General features: G+C 43.8%; 1 protein-coding gene across 3 annotated transcripts in view; it reads right to left on the reverse strand.

The window, feature by feature from the left end:
- ELMO1 (engulfment and cell motility 1) overlaps positions 1-27,264 on the reverse strand; it is a 471,086-nt gene that overhangs the window by 132,578 nt on the left and 311,244 nt on the right. For all 3 annotated transcript variants that reach the window (XM_005287366.4, XM_065587209.1, XM_042860355.2), the window contains one exon: positions 16,354-16,490. In XM_005287366.4, coding sequence (XP_005287423.1) covers positions 16,354-16,490 — 137 coding nt within the window. The remainder of the gene's footprint in view (positions 1-16,353; positions 16,491-27,264) is intronic.

A 27,264-nucleotide genomic window follows, 5' to 3' on the forward strand; every position in this document is an offset into this window, starting at 1 on the left:
TCCCGTTGATAGTTTTAATTGTCCAATATGTCCCCAGATATTACCAACATTTGGTAAATGGGCCAAACACATTAATGTGGTTCATAAAAGTAAAGCCATACGAGTTGTATGTAGTAAATGTGGAAAATCTTCTCAATATCATAATATAGCTTGCCACTACCCCAAGTGCATACCCAAGAAGGCGGATACCCCAATTAAGAGCCATACGTGCTCGGTATGTGGGCTTGGTTTTCATACTAGATCTGGATTGAGCCAACACTGTAGACATAGACACCCTGCTGTGAGGAATGAGCAAAGAAAAGAAGATATGGCTGCTAAAAGTAAGATCAAAGAGGGATCGACTAGATCTCGTATATGGACTAAAGATGAGGTTGCGCAGCTTATACAGTTGGAAAGGAAATATATTGGGAAAAGGAATATAAATAAATGTATTGAGAGCGAGATGAGGACCAAAACGAATAAACAAATATCAGATAAAAGACGAGAATTAGCAAAGAAGAAGTTAGTGGTAACAGGAGATAGGGAGGAAGTGACTGAGGTAGAGGACATTAGAGTAAATATATTAGAAATTCCGCCCCCAAGAGAGAGGATTTTCCCACTAAAAGGACATCCAGAAGTGGATTTAGTGGAGAAAATATGTAAATGGGGAAAACAAAGTAGGGAGGGAAGAGAAATAATAAATAGTTTAGGGGAAATTGAAGGATTATTAAAGGAGGATTTAACAAAAGCTCTCGGATGGGCAATGTTGGAAAAATTATGTTATTCATTTGTAGAGGGACAGGACCCTAGAAATGAAAGTCAAATAGAGTTGAGGAATAAAGGAAAAGGGAAGATTAGAAAGGAGGGGAGAAGGAAGCAATTTAATGCAATTAGGAGATATGCTACAAAGAAAGCTAAGTATAAATTCTATCAACAATTATTTGATAAGGATAGAAGAAGATTGACTCGCATTATAATGGGAGAGCCAGATAAGGCTAAGTGTGCTATCCCTATGAAAGAAATTGAGGAATACTATGTAAATATTTTGGGAACAATTGGACATGGTAATATGATAGGGTGGCCATCATCCACAGAGAATGCGGATAATGATATATTAATGAGTCCGATCTCTGTGGATGAGATTAGAATAGCTTTAACAGAAATAAGAAAAGATAGTGCTCCTGGCCCAGATAAAGTAAAAGTGAGCAATTTGTGGGATATTTTTAATTTAGACTTCTTAATACTTACAAAAATTTTTAATATATGGTTTCTAAATAGACAGGTACCAGATGAATTTAAGAAAAATAGAACGATTTTAATACCAAAGACGCAAGATGAGGAGGAAATGAAGAAGTTAACATCTTGGAGACCATTGACAATTGGGTCAGTTTGGATTAGAATCTATACCAAAATATTAGCAAAAAGACTGGTGGAAACAGTTAAGATATGTAGTAGACAAAAAGGGTTTATATCCGCCCCTGGGTGTGAGGAAAATATTGCTATATTAGATAATTTGATTAAAGGGGCTAAACGAAATGGGAATGAAATTGCAATAGTGTTCGTAGATCTGGCTAAAGCATTTGATTCTGTGGGACACGGACATATAATAGCCGGGTTGAGAAGATTTGGTATAGATGAACATTTTATAGATATTATTAGGGACCTTTATGATAATTGCACAACTAGGGTATGGGTGGGTGATGAAGCTACTGAGTCTATTTTAATTAGGAGGGGGGTCAAGCAGGGTGACCCGTTGTCCCCAATTTTGTTTAATATTGCTATGGATCCCCTTTTAACTAGATTAGAAGTAGAAGGAAGTGGTTTTTATGTTAAGGGTAATAGTGTCACGTCATTGGCTTTTGCCGATGATGTGGCAATTTTAAGTAGCTCATATAAAGGAATGATCAAAAATTTGGGTATCTTAGAGGAGTTTTGTAAAAATACTAATCTCTCTGTTAATGTGAAGAAAACGAAAGGCTTTCATATTTTAACTAAACATAAAACCTATGTAGTTAATCCTAAGGATAATTGGCAGATAGGGTCAGAGAAGATTGAATATGTTCAACCAGGGGATTTTGAAAAATATTTAGGGGCTAGAATAGATCCCTGGATAGGTGTAGGGGGACCGGTACTTAAAGAAAAATTGAAAGATTGGAATGAGAATTTAATTAAGGCCCCATTAAAACCGGCCCAAAAAATATTAATTTTACAGACATACATCTTACCGAAGCTATTTTATAATCTTCTTTTAATAGAACCCCCTTTTAATCTTTTAGACGATCTTGATGTGTTAGTTAGAAAAATAGTTAAAGAGATTTTACATTTACCTCAGTGTACCACAGATGGGATATTTTATTCTAGAGGTAGGGATGGTGGTTTAGCTCTCACTAAGTTTAGTGTGCAAATCCCAAATATGTTAATTCGTAAATGGAGGAGACATATTGTCTCGAGAGATGATTGGATGGACCTATCTTATCTATATGCAGGAGAAAATCTTGTGGATAAAATATTGTCATTTAGTGCAGTAACATCTCATCCCAAGAAATGGAGGGAAGAGGAATTTTTAAGATGGTCGGAACTGAGATGTCAGGGAATAGGGATAAAGTATTTTAAAAATGATTTAATTAGTAATTCGATTTTTAGAAACTCTAGTAAAGTTAAATCGTCAGCGTATATCGCAGCATTGCAGCTTAGGGCAAATATTTATCCTACTAGGGAGACATTAGCAAGAGGAAGAGGAGGTGTGAATGCTCTTTGTAGATGGTGCGGTAAAGTGCGGGAGACTGTTCCCCATATCTCAGGACAATGTTATAAGACTAAGAATGCTAGGATAAAAAGGCATAATAGAGTAGTGTCTGCAGTTGTAGATAAGGTTGGTAAATTAGGGTGGAAGGCAATGATAGAGCCCCATTTGAGAAATAGTAAGGGTGAGTTAAGAAAGCCGGATATTATATTTATAAAAGGAGATACAGCAGTGGTGGTTGATGTTACAGTGCGATGGGAGGATAATGCCGGAACTTTGGAACAAGCCCACAGTGAGAAAAGACGGTTACTCACCGTTGTAACTGTTGTTCTTCGAGATGTGTTGCTCATATCCATTCCATTAGGTGTGCGCGCGCTGCGTGCATGATCGTCGGAGAATTTTCTACCCTAGCAACACCGGCGGGTCGGCTGTGGAGCCCCCTAGAGTGGCGCCTTCATGGCGCTGAATATATACCCCAGCCGACCCGGCGCCCCCTCAGTTCCTTCTTGCCGGCTACTCCGACAGTGGGGACGGGGGGCGGGTTTGGAATGGATATGAGCAACACATCTCGAAGAACAACAGTTACAACGGTGAGTAACCGTCTTTTCTTCTTCGAGTGCTTGCTCATATCCATTCCATTAGGTGACTCCCAAGCCCAACTTAGGTGGTGGGGTCGGAGTGAGACATTGCTGTGTGCAAAACCGCTGATCCGAAAGCAGCATCGTCCCTGGACTGCTGCACTAGTGCATAGTGAGCTGTAAATGTGTGGACTGATGACCAAACTGCCGCTCTACAAATGTCCTGGATCGGCACTTGCGCCAGGAAAGCCGTCGAGGAAGCTTGGGCCCTCGTGGAGTGAGCGGAGAGGTGCGGTGCTGAGACACCTGCTAGGTCATAGCAAGTCCGGATGCAAGACGTAATCCAGGAGGATAGGCGTTGTGAGGAGACCGGTAAGCCTTTCATTCGGTCGGCCACTGCAACGAAGAGTTGCGTCGTCTTTCTAAAGTGCCTTGTGCGGTCAATATAGAAAGCCAGGGCCCTGCGTACGTCCAGAGAATGCAAACGTTGATCCTGGCGAGTAGCATGTGGTTTAGGATGAAAGACCGGGAGAAATATATCCTGGTTGATATGAAATGGAGAAACCACCTTAGGGAGAAAGGCTGGATGTGGACGAAGCTGCACTTTATCCTTATGGAAAACTGTGTAAGGGGGCTCGGATGTAAGCGCCCTGAGTTCAGAAACGCGCCTTGCTGAGGTGATGGCTACAAGGAAGGCTGTCTTCCAGGATAGGTACAGAAGTGAACAGGTGGCCAGTGGCTCGAATGGAGGACCTGTGAGCTTGGAGAGAACCAGGTTGAGGTCCCACGTCGGAACGGGCTGACGTTGTTGTGGGTACATCCGGTCTAAGCCCTTGAGGAATCTAACGACCATCGGGTTAGAGAATACCGAGGACGCGAGTTCCCCTGGGTGAAAGGCTGATATAGCGGCCAGGTGAACTCTAATTGAAGATATCGCCAACCCCTGCTGTTTTAGGGAGAGGAGATATTCCAATATGAGAGGAATAGGTGCCTGTAACGGGGACGTGGCTCGTTGTTCGCACCAACAGGAGAACCGCTTCCATTTGGCCAAGTACGTGGCTCGTGTTGAGGGCTTCCTACTGCTCAACAGGATCTGTTGGACCGAGAGTGAGCATTGTTGCTCCGCCTGGGTGAACCATGGAGCAGCCACGCCGTGAGGTGAAGAGATTGCAGGTCGGGGTGACGCAGCCGGCCGTGGTCCTGAGAGATGAGATCTGGACATAATGGAAGCGGGATCGGTGTCTGAACCGAGAGTTCCAACAGTGTGGTGTACCAATGTTGTCTCGGCCACGCTGGAGCGATCAGAATAACCTGTGCCTGGTCTCTGCGCAATTTGAGCAGTACCTTGTGTACCAGAGGAAACGGAGGGAAGGCATAAAACAGGTGGTCTTTCCAGGGAAGGAGAAACGCATCCGAGAGGGAGCCCGGAGCTCGACCTTGCAGGGAGCAGAACACGTGGCACTTCCTGTTGTCTCGAGATGCAAACAGGTCTATCTGGGGAAACCCCCACTTCTGGAAGACGGAATGTATGATGTCCGGACGGATAGACCACTCGTGCGTCTGAAAGGACCTGCTGAGTCGGTCCGCTAAAGTGTTCTGGACTCCAGGGAGGAACGATGCCGTGAGATGGATTGAGTGGGCGATGCAGAAGTCCCACAGGCGAATGGCCTCTTGGCATAGAATTGACGAACGTGCTCCTCCTTGCTTGTTGATGTAAAACATGGCCGTGGTGTTGTCGATGAGAACTAACACACAGCGGCCACGTAGGAGATTGAGAAATGCCTGGCACGCCAGGCGCACCGCCATCAGTTCCCGAACATTGATGTGCAGAGCTAGCTGGGGTGCAGTCCACAGGCCCTGGGTATGGTGTTCGTTGAGATGGGTGCCCCAACCCAGCGATGAAGCGTCTGTGACCAGGTGCAGAGAGGGTTGTGGGGTGTGAAATGGCATCCCCTCGCAAACCACATTGTGATCTAGCCACCAGGTGAGGGAGGTCAGGACCGAGTTCGGGACCGTGACCACCATGTTCAGGCTGTCCCGATGTGGGCGGTATATCGATGACACCCAGGTCTGGAGTGGGCGAAGCCGAAGTCTGGCATGCCTGGTTACGTACGTGCAGGAAGCCATGTGACCCAGCAGGGTGAGGCACGACCTCACCGTGGTAGTTGGGAAGGCCTTGAGCCCTTGAATAAGGCTCGTGATGGTACAGAAGCGGTTGTCTGGCAGGATGGCTTGTGCACGTCTGGAGTCTAGGACTGCGCCGATGAATTCTATTCTCTGGGTAGGTTCTAATGTGGATTTGTCCTTGTTGAATAGGATGCCCAACTCGTTGAATGTGTGCACTATTATGTGGACGTGAGCTCGAACTTGCTCTTTGGTGCGACCGCGTACCAGCCAGTCGTCTAGGTACGGGAACACCTGTATCCCTTGCCGACGAAGGTATGCTGCCACGACAGCCATACATTTCGTGAACACTCTTGGGGCCGAGGATAGGCCGAAGGGAAGGACTGCAAATTGGTAGTGCACCTTGCTTACCACGAATCGCAGGAAGCGTCTGTGAGGCGGGTAAATTGCGATATGAAAGTATGCGTCTTTCATGTCGAGGGCGGCGAACCAGTCTCCAGGATCGAGGGAAGGGATAATGGCCCCCAAAGAGACCATGCGGAACTTCAACTTTACTACGAATTTGTTGAGTCCGCGCAAGTCCAAGATGGGTCGCAGACCCCCTTTGGACTTGGGGATCAGGAAGTAGCGGGAATAAAATCCCCTGCCCCTTGACTCTAATGGAACCTCCTCTATGGCCCCCGTCAATAGGAGCGTGGAAACCTCCTGTATAAGAAGTTGCTCGTGAGAAGGGTCCCTGAAGAGGGACGGGGAGGGGGGGTGGGAGGGGGGGAATGAAGAAAACTGGATAGCGTATCCTCTCTCTACCGTGCGAAGGACCCAACGGTCCGAGGTTATAAGGGACCAAGCACGGTGGAAATGGGAAAGGCGATCCCGAAAGGAGGGGGCTGGATCCTGGGGGATGACTGGGGCGCCGTCCTCGACCGCACCTTCAAAAGTTCTGCCTGGGGCCTGAAGGTGGCCTTGGTGGCCCCTGGTTCTGACCGGGTTGAGGGCCAGTCCACCTTCTCCTACCACCTCGCCCCCACCTTCTGGCAGAGTCCTGTCTCTGACCATGTGGAGGGGGGTAGAAACGTTGAGGCTGGGGCCTAAATGGTCTGCGCTGGGGACCCGCAACATGCATCCCCAGGGAGCGCATGATTGTTCTCGAGTCCTTGAGGCTCTGCAGACGAGAGTCCGTCTTGTCTGAGAACAATCCATGTCCCTCAAAGGGCAGATCCTGTAGGGTTTGCTGCAGCTCCGGAGGCAAACCTGAAACCTGGAGCCAGGAGATCCTCCGCATAGCGATACCTGAAGCCAGGGTTCTCGCAGCCGAGTCCGCTATGTCCAAGGAGGCCTGCAAGGAGGTCCGAGCCACCTTCTTACCCTCCTCTACCAAGGCCCCAAACTCCTCCCTGGAGTCTTGGGGAACCAATTCCTTGAACTTCCCCATGGAGTTCCAGGAATTAAAGTTATAGCGGCTCAGGAGCGCCTGCTGGTTCGCCGCTCTAAGTTGCAGCCCTCCGGCTGAATAAATTTTACGGCCAAACAAATCGAGGCGCTTAGCCTCCTTCGATTTGGGCGCTGCAGCCTGCTGACCGTGGCTCTCCCTTGCATTCACCGATGACACCACCAGTGAACACGGCTGGGGATGAGTGTATAAGTACTCATAGTCCTTTGAGGGGACGAAGTACTTTCTTTCCACCCCTCTCGCTGTGGGTGGGATAGAGGCAGGAGTTTGCCAAATCGTAGTGGCGTTAGCCTGGATCGTGCGGATCAGAGGCAACGCCACTCTGGATGGGGCATCCGCAGAGAGGATGTTCACAATGGGGTCTTGCACCTCCACTATCTCCTCCGCCTGAAGGTCCATATTACGTGCCACCCTACGTAATAGGTCCTGGTGTGCCCGGAGATCAATCGGGGGTGGACCCGTGCTCGTTGTGCCCGCCACTGCCTCATCTGGGGAAGATGAGGAAGATGCCTCAGGTGGCAAGGGATCCAAGGGCGGGGCCTGGTCCAATGAGCCTTGGAGCGGAGCATCACCTGCCCCTGGGTCCAGGACGTCAGGTGGTGTGGGCACGGAAGCCTCCATGCCCCCTGGAGGAGGGCGAGAGATGGTGGACTCTGGGGCCCTTCGCTCAGAGTGCACCGAGCGAGAGGCTGATGGTGGTGGAGCCCCTTGCGCTTGGTGGTACGCCCACGGGGTCCAAAACGACCAGTGCGAAGGTCCCTGAGCGGGATCCTCCGTTACCTCCTGCCAGTGGCCCATGTCCGGATCATCGGCCTGTCCCTGAGGGGGGTATGCCGATCTCGATGCCCCATCGGAGGAGCGGGACACTGATCGAGATGGCCATGGCGGTGCCGACCGCGCCGAGACGAGCTCCGGACGGTACAGTGCCGTACGGTGACGGTCCAGAGATGAACGGTCTCTGTGCGGTGCCGGCGAACGGTACCGAGATCGGGATCGGTGCCGACGACCGCGTCGGTGCCGGGAGTCCGACCTGGACCTGGAATTGGATCTTGAATAGGCCCGGTGCCGGGAGCGGCCTCTCGACGTCGAGCGTCGATCGTATCGGTGCCGAGAACTACGTCTCGATGTAGATCGGTGCCGACGATCATAGCGGTGCCGAGACGTAGAGCGGTGCCGCGACGATGATCTTGGCCGCGAGTACGACCGGTGCCGAGGTGATATCCGGCGCCGGGACTGCGAGCGGCGTGGGGACCTGCTTCGGGACCTGGACCAGTGCCGTGGTTCCAGCCCCTGTGATGGAGGGCGCATCAAGGCAGGTTTCCCCCTGGATTGCACCGGACGAGGGGCCAACGGTGCCGACGGTGCCGGTGGTTGGGGCGGTGCCGGCTCCGTGAGAGCGATCAAGTCTCTCGCCGTAGCGAAGGTCTCTGGGGTCGACGGGAGGCACTGTATCACCGCCGGTCGCGGTGGTGACCCTGTCTGCACCGGACTCAACGGCCTCGGAGCCGGAGTCGACGGTGCTGGAGGCACCTGTTTTCGGTGCTCCACAGGCGGACGCGGCTCTACCCCCGGCACTGGGGGAGCTGGCGTCTTCGGCACGGCAGTCCCCGTCTTATGGGATTTTTTATGTCCCGGGGATGATGAGCGGCGCCGAGGCACTTGTTGTGAGTGCGGTGCCGACGAGGTCCGGTGCCGTGGAGGCTTGTCCGACGTGGTCGGAATAGTCGGTGCCGCCGGGGCACTGCGCACCGAGGTGCTAGGTGCCGGGGCCTGACGCGCCGATGGAGCGTCCGGGCTAAGTGCCGCCTCCATAAGGAGTTGCCGGAGCCGAAAGTCCCGCTCCTTCTTGGTCCTCGGTCTGAAGGCCTTACAGATCTTGCACTTATCTGTCTGATGGGACTCTCCCAGGCACTTCAGACACGAGTCGTGCGGGTCACTCGTTGGCATAGGCTTAGCACAGGAGGCGCACTGTTTGAAGCCGGGAGCCTTGGGCATGGGCCCGGCTATGCGCCGGGGGAAAAAAGGGGGAGACAACCCCCTTAATCCCCTTTAACTATATAACAACTATTAACAAAGTGAATAAACAACTATCTAACTATATACAACTAGAACTATAACTATAACTGTGAATAACGGAATAAGCTAGGGAGAGTGGAGAACAGCTATGCCGCGCTCCACAGTTCCAACGACCGTCAGGGGCGGTAAGAAGGAACTGAGGGGGCGCCGGGTCGGCTGGGGTATATATTCAGCGCCATGAAGGCGCCACTCTAGGGGGCTCCACAGCCGACCCGCCGGTGTTGCTAGGGTAGAAAATTCTCCGACGATCGTGCACGCGGCGCGCGCACACCTAATGGAATGGATATGAGCAAGCACTCGAAGAAGAAGGTGGCTTATTATCTTGAGTTAGAGGAAGAAATTAAAAACTTAACGGGAGGTAAAAATATCCACTTCTTTGGTTTTGTGCTTGGGGCGCGTGGCAAGTGGAGTGAAGGTAATAATGATTTGTTACAATTATTGGGAATGGACAGAAGTAAAAATTTTAAGGAGAGTATATGTAGACTCGTTTTATATTCCACTATTGGTATGATGGCTATATTCAGTGACAGGTAAAGATCCCGGAGTTTCCATTCCATGTATCTTGCCAAAACTAAATTTTAGCTATTTTGGTTTCCATGCTCTAAATTTTCAAATTTTTAATATTGTTTTGAACATTAACATATTTAGTGTTATTTAATATCTGCCCTTCAATAGAATGGTTTTAACTATATAATAAATACTTATTAATGGATGAAATTCCAATTTAAATTATTAGTTTATTTATTTATTTATTTTAACTACTGGATGTGGAGGCGGACTGGCCGCGTATAGTAACCAGGAAAGGGCAGGTAGTCACGCCTGTACATAAATAGGGGGTGGGGTTCTGGAGGGCAGTTAGGAGCAGGGGTCCCAGGAGGGGGCAGTCAGGGGACAAGGAGCGGGGGGGTTTAGATGGGTTGGGAGTTCGGGGGGGGGCTGTCAGGGGGTGGAGAGTGGTTGGATGGGGCGTGGGAGTCCCAGGGGTCTGTCTGGAAGTAGGGAGTGTGGATAAGGTTATGAGGGGCAATCAGGGTACAGGTAGGGTCCTAGGGGGCCAGTTAGGATGGGGGGAGGGTCTCAGGAGGGGGCAGTCAGGGGACAAGGAACGGGGGGAGGGTTGGGGGTACTGAGGAGGGCGGGAAGTGGGAGGGGCAGGGGTGAGGCTAGGGCAGGACGGGGGCGGGGCTCCTCCCGTCCTCTTTTTTGCTTGCTGAAATATGGTAACCCTAACAGAAGGGTATAATCATTCAGCTATCCCAACATTTTCCCTAGTTAAATGCAAACATTTCATTTCTCAGGTCAACCCAGAAGAAATTACATTCACTGCTTCACAAATGTTGAGATGCCCATAAGAAAACAATAAACACTTTTGTGAACATCTGTGAAGAGCTACTTAGCACACCGCTACTAAAAAGAAAAGCATGTTCTGCACACTGGATTTTACTTTTCACTTTTATTTTTCCATTACCTATTTTTTTCCCTTTCAGGTGGCAATGCAGGTCTTTTAATGTTCCCTTTCTCCTTTAATTGTCTCCCCAAACCTCATCATGGTACCTCTTTCTGGCCATCCATTAAGTGACTGGTTTCCTTCAGTAAAGGACATAAGCAGTTACTGTGATTCAGGGCCTTTGAGGGTCCTGGTAGATAGATGAAGGATTGAAAGACTTTTGGAACCAGTTGGGGATGCTCCATAAATCTAGAGTCAGTGTGATGCAGTGGATTGGGCAGCGTGTGAGCAAGGAGTGTAGTCTGAAGATCTAGGTCTATACCTAGCTCTGCAATTGGTTTCCTGTGTGATCTTGGGCAAGTCAGACCTAAAGAAGAGCTGCAATAAAAGATATTTCCTCACGCATCTTGTCTCTCTTGGGCAAGTCACTAATATCCTTGTGCCTCTGTTCCCTATATATAGAATGGGGATAATACTTTGCTAACTCTGAACAAAACATGCTAAGTATTATTACTACCAGTCAGGGCCGGCTCCAGGGTTTTTGCTGCCCCAAGCAGCGCAAAAAAAAAAAAAAAAAAGCCGCGATCGCGATCTGTGGCGGCAATTCGGCAGGAGGTCCTTCGCTCTGGAGCTGGCCTTGCTACCAATAAAGGGAATCACTCGAGAGTGATACAAGACACTTTCTCCTCTTTTTTCAGTGTTTTGTGCTGCCCTATGGAAACAGAGTGAATGTGAATTTGGACATAATGTCAAGCGGCATTTAGAAGGCCTGGTCAGTTCTTGTTGTTATACTCATGAAACTGGAATTCACCAAAAAGTCCAAAATAAAGCCCAGATTTCAGACAAAGTCTGTGAGCTCCACACAGTTTATCACCATTCCAACCACACACTGTACCACCTTCTTGCCAGAGGATGCATCAAGGCAGGTGACTGAGTGCTTGCCGTAGTGGCCCCAGACTGATGACTTCACTCTCCCTGGACATCTCCCATAGTCCCTACTTTCAAACAGCATTTGAAAATACTCTTTTCCCAAGTGTTCTCTATTCATCACAAGTAGTGCTGGACAAAAAAAAAAAAAAAAAAAAAACTTGCTTCCCTCAGTACACTGCTTACATAATTATTCACTTTTAAATCCTGCTCTTGAACAATTAGTCATATTCTAAACCTGTCCTTGAGTAATTATACATTCTAACTATGCCTACAACATGAAGTCACTAGAGAATCTGAGAAAGAAGCAACATAGTCCTTTCAAATCCTCACCAAGCAGAGAAATAATATTTTTCATTTTTATACTATGCTCATTGTCTTTTCTGTTATCTTGTCATAGAACAAGGAAAAATGTTCAGAGTGTTGGAGTGTGTCAGCAATAAATGTCATTTGTGGTCATCAAATGCCTCAGTGTTTGCTTTGGTATTTAATTACAGGATTCACAAAAGGTATTTATTGCTTTTATCTGCTGCCAGAGTGAATGTTACCTATTAAATTTACTATTGTCCAACACAGAGCACTGTTTGTTATATGTATGCCTGCAATATGTCTCATATGATTTATGCATGTTCTTAATATAATCTCATAAATTATCTATTTATGCCCCATTCCTGCATTGGGATCTAGTACCATGGACTACCACTGCCAGTGAGACATCCCAATAAAGTACCAGGACTCCTCATGGATACACAGGTCTAGGGCCTTATTGTGGTTTGTCTGGTAGAGTAACTTGAAATAACAGTTTTAATTGAACTTTGCAAAGTTTATAGCATATAGCATTATTTGGCAATAAAAATATATCTTCAGTATCTGAGAAGGATAACCTCAAATGACTACGTGGTAAAATGTATTAATTATATTTCTGCAATGAGGGAAAATCTTGAGAATAAGATATCTTAACTCTTTAGTTAAAAAAAAAGTTATAGTTTTAGTAATTTATTAGATTTCCTCCTGCAGCAGTTGCTTCAATCAAAGCAGGAGATGTGAGGACTTTAAAAGCTTTGGATTTTGGTGGTCCACAGCTTTATCTTGGGAAGGTCATTCTGTCAGCCTTCTTGAAATGATACAGTCTACACCTTCATTACCACTAGAAAATCTTAATTGTGAATACACTACAACAGATTTACTCCTTAGAGCAGTAGTATGAATTTTCTTGACTACCTAGGTGCTGTGGTTTCTGCAAGAAGAGACTTTTTATATATTGATTGAGAACCATTTGAGGTCAACAGTAAGTCCAGGAAGACTCAGGATTTACAATTCCAATTGAACATGAACCTGCCAAGAAGCCTTAAGTAGGGCAGTCTGATGGATGAATGTTCATGCAAGACAACCAGACAGATCCCTCTGAAATGCTGAACTGCCTGAGTTTCAGTCCCTGCAAATTATTACAGCAGCTTAATACTTTGAGAAAGTGTTTATATTTAAGAATAAAAATAGTTGATTTATAACCAGGATTCTTGTCCTGAGGGAGAAAAGTTCACAAAGTATGGTTTTATTGGGGATGACAGAGATTTGAACAGGAGATTTTGGCATGCTAATCACAGTTGGTTCTGGAGCCACCAACTTACATTTAGACTCACCGCTCTCAAAAGTCCTTAGAATCTCATACTCATCATGGATGTGACTCTGTGTGTGGAGGAGGGATGGCCTCAGGGGGTTGCTCACAGGGAGACTTCATGGAGGGTGCATAAGACAGACATGAGGGAGATCCATGAGATGCATATGTACTAACCTACTCTGCTGTCAAATTCACTAGCTCACATGGCCAACTGCTCCTTCAGATGGCCAGTGAATGCAGGGGGTTTACAAAAACCAGGATGGTGTGACCCTGTTTACTACTCACTGCTGGGGTGCCTCCTTGTGGCTCATCTGGGGATTAGCTCTCAACTGGTTTGACACTCCCTTCTTTGGTTGCTTGCCCCATAGTGTGTGTGTATGTCTCTCTCTCTCTCTTTCTCTCTCTCTCTCTGGACTCCAGTTACTAGTTTTTGCAGTGAAGACACAGTCTCTGATGAGACGGGCAACAAAGGGCCAATCAGCACAAGCTGTTGTGGTGTGGTAGGTTTATGTGATCACCAAACATCTTTTACATAGGACACCAAACAGCCATCTCCCATTTAGTCCCTACTGAGCTAGATTTAAACCTGCACCCTGTTGATGTAAGGTTCTGTATTCCATTACCAATCCCCTGGACTAACTCAAAAGTGCCCCCTAGTTCACTCACATTAATCTCAAACCTGTTAGTAAAACTGAGACACAACCATCCCATGTACCAATATACAACATGAATGATTACGTACAGCTAGGAAATATTATATTTACAAAGGCACAAACCATGCCGCACTTTTACAAACAACAGCTGATGACATAGCATGCTAAAGGCTCTTTGATCACCTGTGCACTCCAAAAACAAGACAGGTTTCAAGTAAAATGGAGTTGTTTCCATTTGCGGGTCTAACTACATCTTAATTTTTCAACAATACCCACCAGATATAAATAATGTAAGCCCTAAAGTATGTCATAAAGGCACAATATAAGTTTAGCTGCCTGACTGAATTATTCTATACAGACTTCTACCTCTGAAGTCTCTGAAAAAAGGTTACAGTTGTAATGGTAAGATCCTTCTTCTTTAAGATATGAAGAACATTAGAGTCTCTTTCTAATGCATGCGTGTGTAATAGCCAGGGATGACAAGAAGTTTAATGAGGGAGAGTTTAAAAGAAGAAGTATGAGATCTTACCGATCTCTTTGAAAACACACCTTAGAATTCTTCAAACCGTATGCTGCTATTAAAAAAGCTTTAAAATTAATAAACAGTGATGGAATCTCCCCAGCATGGAGTGTAGTGGCTGGATTTCACCACTGAAATAAAGTCTTTACCTATGGTTTACTGAAGCCTTAAAAATAGACTAAGGAATCAATGGGAAAGTAGTGGGGAGTTCCCAACAATTCAACTTCTAGTAGTGGGGAAGGATAGCTCAGTGGTTTGAGCAGTGGCCTACTAAACCCAGGGTTGTGAGCTCAATCCTTGAGGGAGCCACTTAGGGATCTGGGGCAAAATCAGTACTTGGTCCTGCTAGTGAAGGCAGGGGGCTGGACTCGATGACCTTTCAAGGTCCCTTGCAGTTCTAGGAGATAGGATATCTCCAATACTAACCTTTCTATAGTGTGAGAGGTGGGGAATAAGTCTCCAAATGTGCACACAAGCTAGGCTGTAAAACTTCTTAATACTTCTAGAATGTCCAATTTACTTTGATTAATCAAAATTTAAATTAAAAGAGCTATCCCTTCTTCATTACGATTAAAGACCACAGAGTAGCTCTCAAGCAGAAACATTAGGTTCCAAGAGCCTTACTCCAGTATAGTGAGTTTCCAACTGAGTTCGGGGGAAAAGAATTCCACATCTCAAGTGATTAACAAATGGTATGAAAGTGGTACTTTCAGATATTACCAGGATGATAAAAGTTATTCAAACTAAAAAGGCTAAGGCTTATGAAGATAGAAAGTGAGGAGAAGCAATTTGTCACATATGAGAACAAACTGCATCCTTTGGGGATTGCTCGGTGCTGTCTCCAAAGAGGCACTCATCTTTAAAAGGAAGGGCTAAAAGATCCTATCCTTTTAAAAGTTTAAATAGTACATTACAACAGAGAGGCAACTGTGCTTGGTTTTCCAAAGAACCCCAGAACAATGTAACTGGTAAAAAATAAATATATTAATTTTCATCCTCCACTGAATCTTTTGGGGGACTGTCTGTTGTCAGAAATGAGACTGCCCTATTACACTAATCCACTAGGATAACTAGTTGTACATTCTCAATTCAGTGTGAGAGCAATTACATACCAAATCCTTATTGAGCTGGGATGATAATATAGCTTCAGCGATCAACATCCATTCATAAACTTGTTAAATATAGTCACTTATTATGATGACCTCTTAAAAAGTGTTGGCATCTTTATACATGTGAATTAAATTTTCAAACTATCCAGTGAATTATCTTGCTGAGGCATTTTTGGGTAGTAAATACTTGGCGAGTCAACTACAGAAGTGTATTAAGAAAATCCCACACAAGAATAGTGCGCTTTTTTATGAGGATCCATTCCTCCCCTTGCCAGAGCATATGTCCTCATTGGCAGCTACCTGTATCTAAAAGATGGCCAATCCACACTGTGTCCTGAAGATCCACCACTACTTCATCGAGGGAATCCTGTTTTTCCTCACTTGAGCAGCCAACCCTCTTTCAGCTACATTTCAGTTTGGCATTAGGCATGAAGCATCCAAGTCTAATGCCAATAAGACTCTGTGTATTGAACACTGGAGCTGTTAGAGGCTCCAGTATTCATTCTCCATCAACTTCTCTATTCCCAGCCTTGGGCAAGGGTATCAAGAGCCAGTCAAATGGGCCAGCAAGGACGAGGGTACCTGCTGGCAAGTCTAGCTGAATATAGAATTCCAGACGTCAGTGTTCAAATCTCTTCTAATAAGTCTTAGCATTGCAAGCTTTGTTACTTCAAACTGCAGCTGCTGACATGCACAACACTTAAAATTGCAGCAGGATCATGTCCACTTTTGAATAATTTTCCATTTCAGCACTCAGGTCATCCAAATGAAATGAAAGGATGCACAGAATTATCATTGTTGTACTCTCCCTGCATTATTTACAACCTTCAAGGCTGCAGCACTTCAGAATGGTATTAACAATATAAAAAGGCAAAGTTTCCCCTCAAGCCAGATTTATCGCATTTATCTTGAGGGTCTGCCATGTAACACAACTGAAAAAGGTCAGAAAGCCTCCACAGACCCTCCCCCATCCACTGCTTTTTGATTTCTCAACATTGACATGCAAGGGATTTACACAGGAGAAACTCAAGAGAAGTAATTGGAAGAGGAATGTATAAACCCCTTGTGCCTCAGTTAAGAGCACACATCCATGTCTTAGAACTTTGTCAACTAATTTCCCCTCTCTTGCCTTGTTGAAGTCTTCAGAGGTTGCCCTCATTTCCTTCCACGTTTTATTCAACAGCTGGATGCAGATGCAGAAAAACTCCTCAAATGATCTGTCGTGCGTGAAGAACATGGGGTGGAAATCATTGCAGGTCTCACTGGCTAAAGATATAAGAGAAGGGGAAAATAAAATATTAACAGGCAGGACCCAAACTGGAAAAAAACATCCACATCTGGAAAATACAGTAATTCCCAGGAACTGTATTTCTAATCAGGATAGAAGTGTAAACACACCACATTGGAAAGCCAGCCCTGGTCTGCAACGTAAAAGTAAATGAAAGACAGTATAGAACCTCTTTGCAGGAGAGGGAAACTAGCTACTTCCCTGGACGGTCTCTCAGAGTGACAGCAAGTTGTTTGTGTGGAGCTTTACCGTGCAGGCTAGGATGAAGAAAATCATAGACAAAACTCCAAGCCTAGTCATCAAAAGAAGAATCTGCCCCACTGTTAGCAATATGTACACCAAAGCTATGCTGACTAAGAAGTGGACACTGAACCCAAGCAGTAAGAGGATAGAAAACCAATGTCTGATCAAAGAACAAGCTCTGCTAGCAGTAGCCGATGAGTTCCCATTTTCTATGGCGGTATGCCAAAGAGGTATCAGAGAAAGTGATTTTCTATGTGAAAGTGTAGAGATGATTAATATGTTTCCATTTATTTTAGTTGTATAAACAGCTAAATGGAGCCCTGTTCCACATATTGACAAAGGTTTTTTTAAAGGAGAAACTGAATAAAAATTTTCTCTGTGCAATTCTCTTCCGCCCTAAAGTCAAGCATACGTTTAAAAACAAAAGAAAAAAAGAGAGATGAGAAGGCCTGTGAGACACAAAAAAGAAGAAGATATTCTGCCCAAAGAGGTTGTTCTCTCCTGTGGGACTTACTGAGCTATGGCCAGATTTCAGAATCTGAGGGCAAAACTGAAGGCAATGGCAGCTGCTGGGAGTTGAGCACTTTTGAAAAACTGTCCACTGGTGGACAAATTACCCCAAAGGACATTTTACCACATATGCTGCTGCAATTGTCGCAGTTTCCCTCACCATGCTGCTGGCCAGTATCACAAAGACTATCGGGTAGTCTGAGCCCATCCTTGATACATCCATCCTTCATCTCAATTAACCTCAGCTTTCCTCCACATCAACAGCCTCCTAATCTTCCCTCATTAGCAACTCACAGACTCTTACAGCAGCAACCTCACCTACCATCAGGAACAAATGAGTGGTGCTTAGATAAGCAGCCTATGTGACATATTACTAGAACAGTCACATCATGTACCCTTTGGGCAAACTGCTTCCCAACCTGTGCTCCCATACATACCTCACTATCCTTAGTGACCTCTTCCTCCCGATTAAATTTGCCAGACTAGACATGAAAACTCTTTGGGGGTATCCAGACAGAACTACCTGACTGAGAGATGCCCAATGATGAGGAACACATGCCTCTTCTCCTGGGCCTGGCTCCTCTCCTGATACAGCCCCTTGGGAGTGATGCCTCTTTTCAAAACCTGTCTTTCTATTCGGTATGTATAATTACCTTTTCCATGGCAGTTGCTGCTGCTATAGGAGCACATTGTGCATGGAATTACTTAGTGCCTCAAAGAAAAAGGGTCTCTGATCTTTCCTGAGGTGCAACATTCCAATTATGGAGGCAAAGCTTAATCGCACACATGAGATTTAATTGTAATGTCAGATTAAAATCTAATCAATTTCTTGACTATAGAGCTAGGGTCAGAGTTAATTTAGGAGTTCAGGTCTCATTCTAATCAAATTAAATCCATTCATTTCCAAGGCTGTGTAGTCAAGGGGGAATTGGTCAAGGCAGCAGCTCAATTTCTGAGTAAGGCCTCAACCCCTTAAAAAAATAAAATGCCAGTGGCCTTGTTTTCAGAGCACCTTCAGCTTCCCTTCATTTCAATTGGAGTCATGAGTGCCCAGCATTTCCAATTATCAGGCCTTCAGCCTGGAATAATGGCAGTGGCACAACAGAACAGGTTCTCTTAAGTCATAAAATATTATAATGATGAGGAGAAATAAAATAATGTCAGGCAGAAGAATGCAGTCAGTGCCTTCAGACCATGAAACAAGGCAGTCACCAAGAGGTATGCTGGCCTCTCTCTAATCCTTCTCAGAGCCCAGGCTAATCACAGTTCCTTCTTGTTTAAAAATAAATACATCAATACATCAAATTGTGAAATTTATCTATTCGCAGAAACTTGATCATCAATTCCCAGGCATGCTCCTCATAATAAGAAGTACCAAGCTGTATTCTTATTTTTATTGTAAAAAAAAATAAAATTGGGGAATGCCAATGTTCTTCTAACTAGTCAACAGACTGCAACTTTCCTACATCTTTTCAACCTAGAGAAAGAGTAAAAATAACTCCTCTCAATCCAAATGGGGCAACTCAAATCAATCAGAAGACCAGCACTAATATGTCTTAAACCATGCTAATCCCAACTAACCAGACTCAAAATTCAGAACTGCATCGTGAAGAGGTACCTCAAAATTTCCATAGACATCCAGATGGTAGAAAAAATTCCATGCTGAACTTCAATGACACTTTTGTTTGTCTGGAAAACGAATGTACAACTATCCGGTTTCATGGAAAAGCCTTGAATCAAATATTATTATTAATATTTGGTAGTGTCTAAAGACGCCAACGAAAATCACAGCCCATTTTGCTAAATGTTGTATAAGTGCATAGTAAAAGAGAATCCATACTCCAAAGAGCTTTAAACCTTGTGGTGAAGACATTCAGCCATGGACATCTTACCTCTCTGAGGAGTGGGCAAATTTAGAGAGTGGTCAGTATTACTATGTAATATTTTGCACAGCTCTAAGTGGCAAGCTGAAACTGAGGTTCATTGTCAGACCAATTTGGGGAACATTGCATGGAGCCTACTTGTAATATTCCTGACCTTAGGCACAGCACCGTCAAACACATTTCTACTAGCAGGAACTAGTCACATTTATTATTAAATAAAAACACACAAATATATGGCTACAGCTCAGGGACATAAATCATCATGGTTACTTATCTTTGTTGAATGTTAATATTATCATCATGCCTATGTTTCTCTGAGACCTCCTTTGAAAGACAAATCAGAAGGAAAATCTGGTCTGTATAAATCAGGCTAAGAATTTGTTAATTCTCCTTTCCTAGCAAAATTCTTATACCTATTTCTCTGAGCTGGGGCTTTGTGTGCCACCTAATGAGATTCAAGTAGTCCTTCAAACTTCTAGTTCCTCTCTGAGTGTGACTTCAGGAAAGGAAGTGCAGTTAATGTACTGATCAGAAATGGCACCTGAGAAAACATAGCTAATTTCTGGAAGGCAATATTTTTATGCCTGCTTTTTCAGAGATTCACCCAAGTATATGTTGGCTGTCTATTTTAAAAGACATTTAGGCTCCCCAGATTACTCATATTTTAAATAGATTTGTTATGTTACCTTTTGTTGCCCCTCTCTGAGAAGAAAACAACAACAGGAAAAATGAAAAAAAAATCACTTGTCCCTCCTTCCCCTCCTCATTTCTGGAACCCTCTTTTCATCAGAGAAAGAAATAAAATCAGGGCAGGGTTTTTCCTGATGGCACTAAGAATAGGTTGATCTCTGAATGTTCACATCAGCGTGCTCTTGGAACGACAGTGTTTACAGTATGTTGTGATGAGTGTCTGACATGGAGAACACTATAGATTTAAATTTCAAAGTGGGTATAGATTGCAAGAAGTTCTGCATCCAAGACAGTTCCTGGAAAGGATGAGTGAGCCAGTCCAACTGGCTGGGGTGTCAGCTTTTCAAAACTCACAAGCATGAATCTAAGGCCACTAGTTGAGCAGAAGGTGATACTGGTATTGCACTGATATATGTAAGTTATATGGTTACCACTTAAACATACAGGTTGGGGGGGTGGGGAGAATTGACTGAACCTCTTCCTCTCTCTTCAAAAAATTCCCAGCACCCCTTCACCTTGAAAAAAAAATCACCAGAAGTTTTTAATTATTATTGTTTTTAGCAATACTGGAAAAGTAATAGAAAGAGAAACAAAGAAAGAAGCAGGCACTGATAGAGCAGCAGGGCCTAATGATAGGGCACTGGATTCACACTCAGAAGAACTAGGTTCTATTCCTGGTGCTGCTGCTGGCCTGCTGATGGACTGTGGGCAACTCACCCCCATGCCTCAGCTTCCCCATTGTAAAATAGGGATAATGATAGTCACCTCCTTTGTAAAGTACTTTTGAGATCTACAAATGAAAAATGCTATATAAAAGCTAGATATTAATATTACTACTACTACTACTATTATTACATGAAAATGAGCTTTAAAAATGAAAAACATATAGGCCATTATTTTCAAAATCAGCTCATGATTTTGGGTGCCCAATTTGGGACATCTTTAAGGGGCCTGTTTTTCAGAAGGCAGTTAGCACTTTCAAAAGGGGCCAGATTGTCTGAAAGTTCTTAGCAAGTATGAAAGCCCAAAACTGCTACTTACTTATGAAAATCTTGACCATATTGCACTATGGACTAAATAAGTAAGAGAGTCCATCTTCTATTGGAGCTATAAAAATCAACAAGATCAAAGAAAATGAATAATCATGAAGCATGATTCCTTTAGTGTAATAAGTAGTAGAGTGGGGGGAAGGGGAAAGGTCCATGAATATTTGTGAAAAATTAAAAACTATTTCACTTCAGTTGTTCTCATACACCTTCTGTGCTGATTTCTGTGAAAATTTCAGTGGTAGTTTTACCTCACACAAACACTTGCCATAAACTAATTTTAAATGTACACATTCAGCGCACAGCATGATGATAGATATCTCAAAACCCCTCACAAAGTCCTTGCACAGAGACAATTAAACAAGCTAGACAAGGAGTTCACTTCACTCATAACAGCTAGGACCACATTCACACCCCATTGTTATTGTAAATGTAGGGAGAGTGAAAATTAAATTCTGCATCCAAGCAATAAATTGTGCACGTCTAATTTTACTAGGAATCTGTGACAGTCTGTACCCCTATGTTCACCTCTTTTACAGGACTATGATACATTTTGTACAAAGTATGCCTTGTGAGGTATTATTTGAAAACTCATAATTTGCTAATTATTATTGTCCTGGTAAAATAGCTGTGGCAATATGACATGTACAGTTATAAGATTCCTCTGTATGGTATTACTAAGACATGTTCCAAGTCTGGGGGAGCAGCCATAGACCAGTTCCACAGAGACAAAAGGCTAGTTGACGCCTCAGCGAGATGTCAACAAAATTGAATGGACTATCACCTGGTTTAGAGGCCATTCTTTGGCAGGAAAGAGTATGTGGGGAAAATCTAAATCTTGACAAAGAAACAGCTGGGGGATTCCATCCACACAGGCTTTCCATCTCCTGAGCCTCAGCTGGAGATGATTCTTGAAGAACAGAAACAGCTATAAGAAAGGGGAGCAGATGCCCCAAATTATCTCTCCCTTTCCCTCTACTCATGGTATCGACAACACTTGAAGAACAAAGAAGCAGCATTGGCTTGGAAGAGGGATTTTGACTGAAAGAGATTCAACCAGTAAGCCTGCTGAAACATGTGGTGAGACACACTTAGCTTTGAATTCACTCTAGCTTGTTAACTTGGCATTAGTTGTGTTTTACTTTTATTTTCTTGCAACCAATTCTGACTTTTGTGCCTCATTACTTGTAATCACTTAAAATCTACCTTTTGTAGTTAACAAACTTGTTTTATTGTTTTTATCTAGACAGTTTGTTTGGATTGAAGTGTTTGGGAAGCTCCTTTTGGGACAGCAGGATTTGTGCATATCATTTTGTATTAATAAAATGACAGACTTTATATGAGCTTGTATTGCCCAAGAGAGAGCTGGGCAGTACAAAATGCACTTTTCTGGGGGAGAGTCTGGGACTGGGAATTTGCTGGTGTTGTTCTACAGTGTAATTCATGAGTGGCTGGTTATAGCATTCATACAATATAACTGGGTGTCTGTGTGAGAGCAGACCAGGAGTGGTAGCTCTCATAGCAAAGCAGTGTAAAAGGCACACCAGGTTGAAGAACTGAGGGGACACAGCTGTTCATCAGTCCAGATTGTACCCTCGGTAATGTCACAGTACCTTAGACAAAATATGTGAGAGCCACAAAATAAAAGGTTGAAAAATGTCATACTCCAATTTATCTGCAACCTCTCCCTGCACTGCTATCCCCCTGAAAGATTCAAAGCCAGAGAGCTTCTTCAAGCTCTTCTGTTGATGTTAAGGATTATAAAGTCACTGTATCAGGAATGGAAAATAATACAATATGTTTAATCACATGTATAAACTCAACTTGGATGGTAACATGCACAATCAGTCCACAAAATAAAATCTGAAGATTTTATTGAGTACATTTGGATAATGAATACATTTGATAAAACTGCTATATGATTGCAGATATTTCAAGAGCAGAGGTAGAGAAGCTAATTTAATCAAATAAATGATTCACTCAACCACATAAATAGGATCACTTGACATTAATGTTATCTCACTTAAAAGGGGAAAGAGAGATACCTTTTATAATAAGTCATTCTCTGCTCAGTCCAAAGAACTCATCAGGTTTATCAGAAAAATACACTGAACTTTCCTCCAAGATGTAGAAATGATTGAAGAGCTGGATAATTTGTTTGAGAAAAGTCTCAACAATCAATCAATACTTAACTCTTATAATGTGTTTGTCATCCATAGATCTCAAAATGTTTAGAGAGGAGATAAGTATCATTATCCCCATGTTACAGATTTGTACAGTGGTTAGAAAATGACTAGGACCTATAGAATCTAGTCCAACTGTGCTACCATGACATTGCCTCATGTTGGGCATGACATTGAACCTTTTTCAGGGCTTGTCTACATGGTGAAGTAATGTACTGTAGAGGGGTGTGACTTCTAAAGTGCACTAATGTGCTGCACATTAATTGGTCTGTGTAAACTACTTTAACATAGTGCTGTTTAAAACAGCATTATGTTAACACGCACTAGGGAACCCTTACTGCGCATTAGCACGCTCTACACGGACCAATTAATGTGCAACACATTAGTGTGCTTTAGAAATCACACTCCATATAGCACATTACCCCAAATGTAGCCAACTCCTTAGTGTCTTCTCTTAGTTTCCCGCTTAATAAAATGGAGATAATACTTTAACTGCACAAGGGTGTTGTAAGCTTAATTGACGTTTGTCAAGTGCTGCAAGATCCATGGGTGAGAGATGTAGTGTGGGCAACATATACAATATACACTCTGCATCGTTTTCTAAATAATATTTTCCAATAATAAAAGACAACATGAAGAGCAACTAAGTCTCACTAGTCCTCTCAAGAGAAGGGAGTATTGTAGTTTTTGCTTCTCCTTGAAAATGAGATATAGCAAAAATAACTACTGTCATGATCATTTTTACCCACAATATTGAAAATTCTCTCAATACACAGAGAATGTAAGAAGAAGTGTGCCTAATACAGCAGAAATATTGCAATTTGTCAGGATATCTACAATGCTATTCCCTACAGTCTACAAGCAGTAATTTTGAAGTGAATCTTTTGCTACATTTCTACCAGATGATAGGGAAAAAAATGTAATTTAAGGCAAGGAAAGGTCATTGTGACAGGGCTACAAGAGCAATGCAATAATGAAGTAGTAATATTGCTGCCAATTGGGTAATTTTCTTTCCATTAAACAATACTGCTTAGAAGACTCAAGTACTATTAGAACAGAAGCTACTGAATTTTTTCTTAGAAATGTACCACATAAGATAATAACACTTCAGCCTCAAAACACAGAGCAGAAAATATTATAGACAGATCAGCTGCTTTTGTTAAATCCAAGTCAAGAAATAATTTGCTGAGGTTTTTTTCTGTGTGGTACGAAGCAAAAAGGATAAGATTGCTCAAGGAACTAGCTTTCAATGCTGTAGACCTGGGGCCAAGTTCACAGCTGATGTAAGAAGATACCATTCCATTGGTGTCCACAGAAATGCACTGTTTTACATCAGCAATGAATTTGGCCCATTGTTTCAAATTCGCAGATGCAAAGTGTGACAATCAGGGTCCAGAAACCACCAGGGGAGAACAGAAGGTTTAAACCCCCCAAACAAGCAGTTAAACTAACTTATTGCTATTATGTCATTGTACTATAAAAGTATATCAAGTATGGTCCTGTATGAAAGCTTGTAATGTTCTGAACTTGATGGTCATTATGAGAAATGTATATAGCCCGTGGTTATGAATTTATATATTCCAGCATGTAGAAAACTGCTCTCGGGAGGGCAGTGAGCAGTCAAGCAGGTGGCAGGAGTAGGGAGCACCTCCCAAGCCACGTGTTTACACAAAACCAGGTTCAAGTAACTATCCATTGTCCAGCCCAGGAAAAGACAATGATGGACCATTAGAGACAACTAGAAAGACATTGAGACAACTGAAATGGAAAAGAACATCTGGGCTGTCAAGCCAAGAGAGAATTTCCCCATTCTGAATAACCATGAGTCACCATGGACTAAGGGTAAAAACTAGAGGCTGGCCCATGGCAGCTTACTTAGGGTCACAGGGCTCAGGTTAAGGGTCTGTTTAATTGCGGTATAGACAATCAGGCTCTCTCTGGAGCCAGGGCTCTAGGACTCTGCAAGGTGAGAGGGTCCCAGAGCTCAGGCTGCAGCCCGGAGCCTGAACAACTACACTACCTAAGAACAGCCATACTGAGTTAGACCAATGGTCCTTCTAGCCCAGTATCCTGCCTTATGATAGTTGCTAATGCCAGGTGCTTCAGAGGGAATGAACGGAACAGGCAATCATTGAGGGATCTATCCCATCATCCACTCCCAGCTTCTGGCAATCAGAGGCTAGGGAGAGCCTTATGTTTGTTTTAAACCTGCTGCCTATTCATTTCATTGCATGACCCCTGGTTCTTATATTAAGTGAAGGGGTAAATAACACTTCCTTGTTCGTTTTCTCCACATCATTCATGATTTTATAGATCTCTATCGTACCCAGTCTTTCCAAATTGAAAACCCCCAGTCTTTTAAATCTTTCCTCATATGGAAGCTGTTTCATATCCTTAATCATTTTTTGTCCTTCTTTGTACCTTTTCCAATTCTAATATATATATTTTTTGAGATGGGGTGACCAGGACTGCATGCAGTATTCAAGGTGCGGGTGTACTGTGGCTTTATATAGTGGCACTATGGTATGTTCTGTCTTATTATCTATCCCTTTCCAAATGGTTTCTATCATTGTTCGCATTTTTGATTGCTGTGCACATTGAACGGATGTTTTCAGAGAACTATCCACAATGACGCCAAGAGCTCTTTCTTGAGTGGTAAAAGCTAATTTAGACCCCATCATTTTATATGTATAGTTGGGATTATGTTTTCCAATGTGCATTATTTTGCAGTTATCAACAATGAATTTCATCTGCCATTTTGTTGCCCGGTCACACAGTTTTCAGAGATCTCTTTATAACTCTTCACAGTCGTTGTTGGACTCAACTATCTTGAGTACACTGCAATTAAACAGTCCCTTAGCCGGAGCCCTTGCAAGCCCAAGTCAGTTGGCACTGGCGTGCTGTGGGTGTCTAACTGCAGTGCAGACATACCCTAAGAGGGGCAGGGGGAAGAAAAAGCCTTCTAAAAGCAGGCTTGTAACCGAGGGTTTTTTTATTCAGAACTCAGGGCCCAGTTTTGGGCAAAAGGCTGTCCATGAATGCTGGATCCCTCTGATAGCTACGAGTTATGATGGGAAACTATTTTAAGGCAGTAGGTAACTAACTATAATTATTTTCTGTGCAACTTGTATACGTTTGCTTTCCCTGACAGTTTCATCTATGAATCTGTGTTTTTTCTATTAAAGAAGCTTTTTGTTTATTTTCATCCCAAGAAGGTCTGTGTGTGTAAGCCATGTGGAACGTGTAAGCTGGTATCTGGGGGGCTCGTTTCATGCCTTCGGGGAGTGACGATCCAGAGGAGAATGGCCTGGGTGTCTGATAATTAAGAATTTGGGGAGGAAACATTTGGGGAGACTCGGGACTGGAAGGCAGTTGGTGTCACCCTGAAAAGAATAACAGGGCTGGTGAGAGACAGGGTGAGACCTTGTGCTTGAGGGAAGGCTCAGTGGTGTCAGGGATCTGAACAAAAGCTGCACTGCACAATGGCCCCCAGGGTTACAGGACAGGCAGTGACAGAGCCTTTATTAGTCTGGGTGGACCCCAAAACAACACCAAAAAAGTCTGAATGTCATTTGATTCTAGTCTCCATTTCTCATCAAAAAGGCACTACACCCTGGCTATCACTATAAGTGCCTGCCCAAAAGAGGCTTAGAACCAAAATAGCTAGGAGATTAGTACACCCATCTGCGTGCAGAAGCTTGTGCTGCCTTGCACTATGGTTGGCTTAAGACAGTGCTAGTGGTGCCTCATTTCTACTAGCACTAAAGTTACCTACACTCTTATTTTGGAAATGGTTAAACAGAAGACGCTCCATGGGATAAACTGAGCCTTCTCTCCAATACTATACATAATATTTGCGCCACAAACTGTACCAAAATTACTCAGAAAAACCTGGGGTACAATGGGTGTCCAACTACTAGTTTGCATTGGCTGAAAAGTGTGTAACTGTACTAGAATGGGTCTAAAATAACTAGCATGGCGCAAAATGGCAAACTCACACTCCTCCCCAAACATTTCACACAGACATTTCTTTGAACCAATGGTATTTCTGATTAGAGGAGTTACAGAGAAAATGAAGGGGCAGTATATACCCCTCCAGCGTGTAGCCCTTCTGCAGCCATAAACATCACCTTCATTTTGTCTGGGTTAGGATTCAATTTCATCCAGGCAATGGAAAACAAAGATGCTGTGCACCCT

The sequence above is a fragment of the Chrysemys picta genome, chromosome 2 (genome assembly GCF_011386835.1).
Source record: "Chrysemys picta bellii isolate R12L10 chromosome 2, ASM1138683v2, whole genome shotgun sequence".
Lineage (NCBI taxonomy): Eukaryota > Metazoa > Chordata > Testudines > Emydidae > Chrysemys > Chrysemys picta.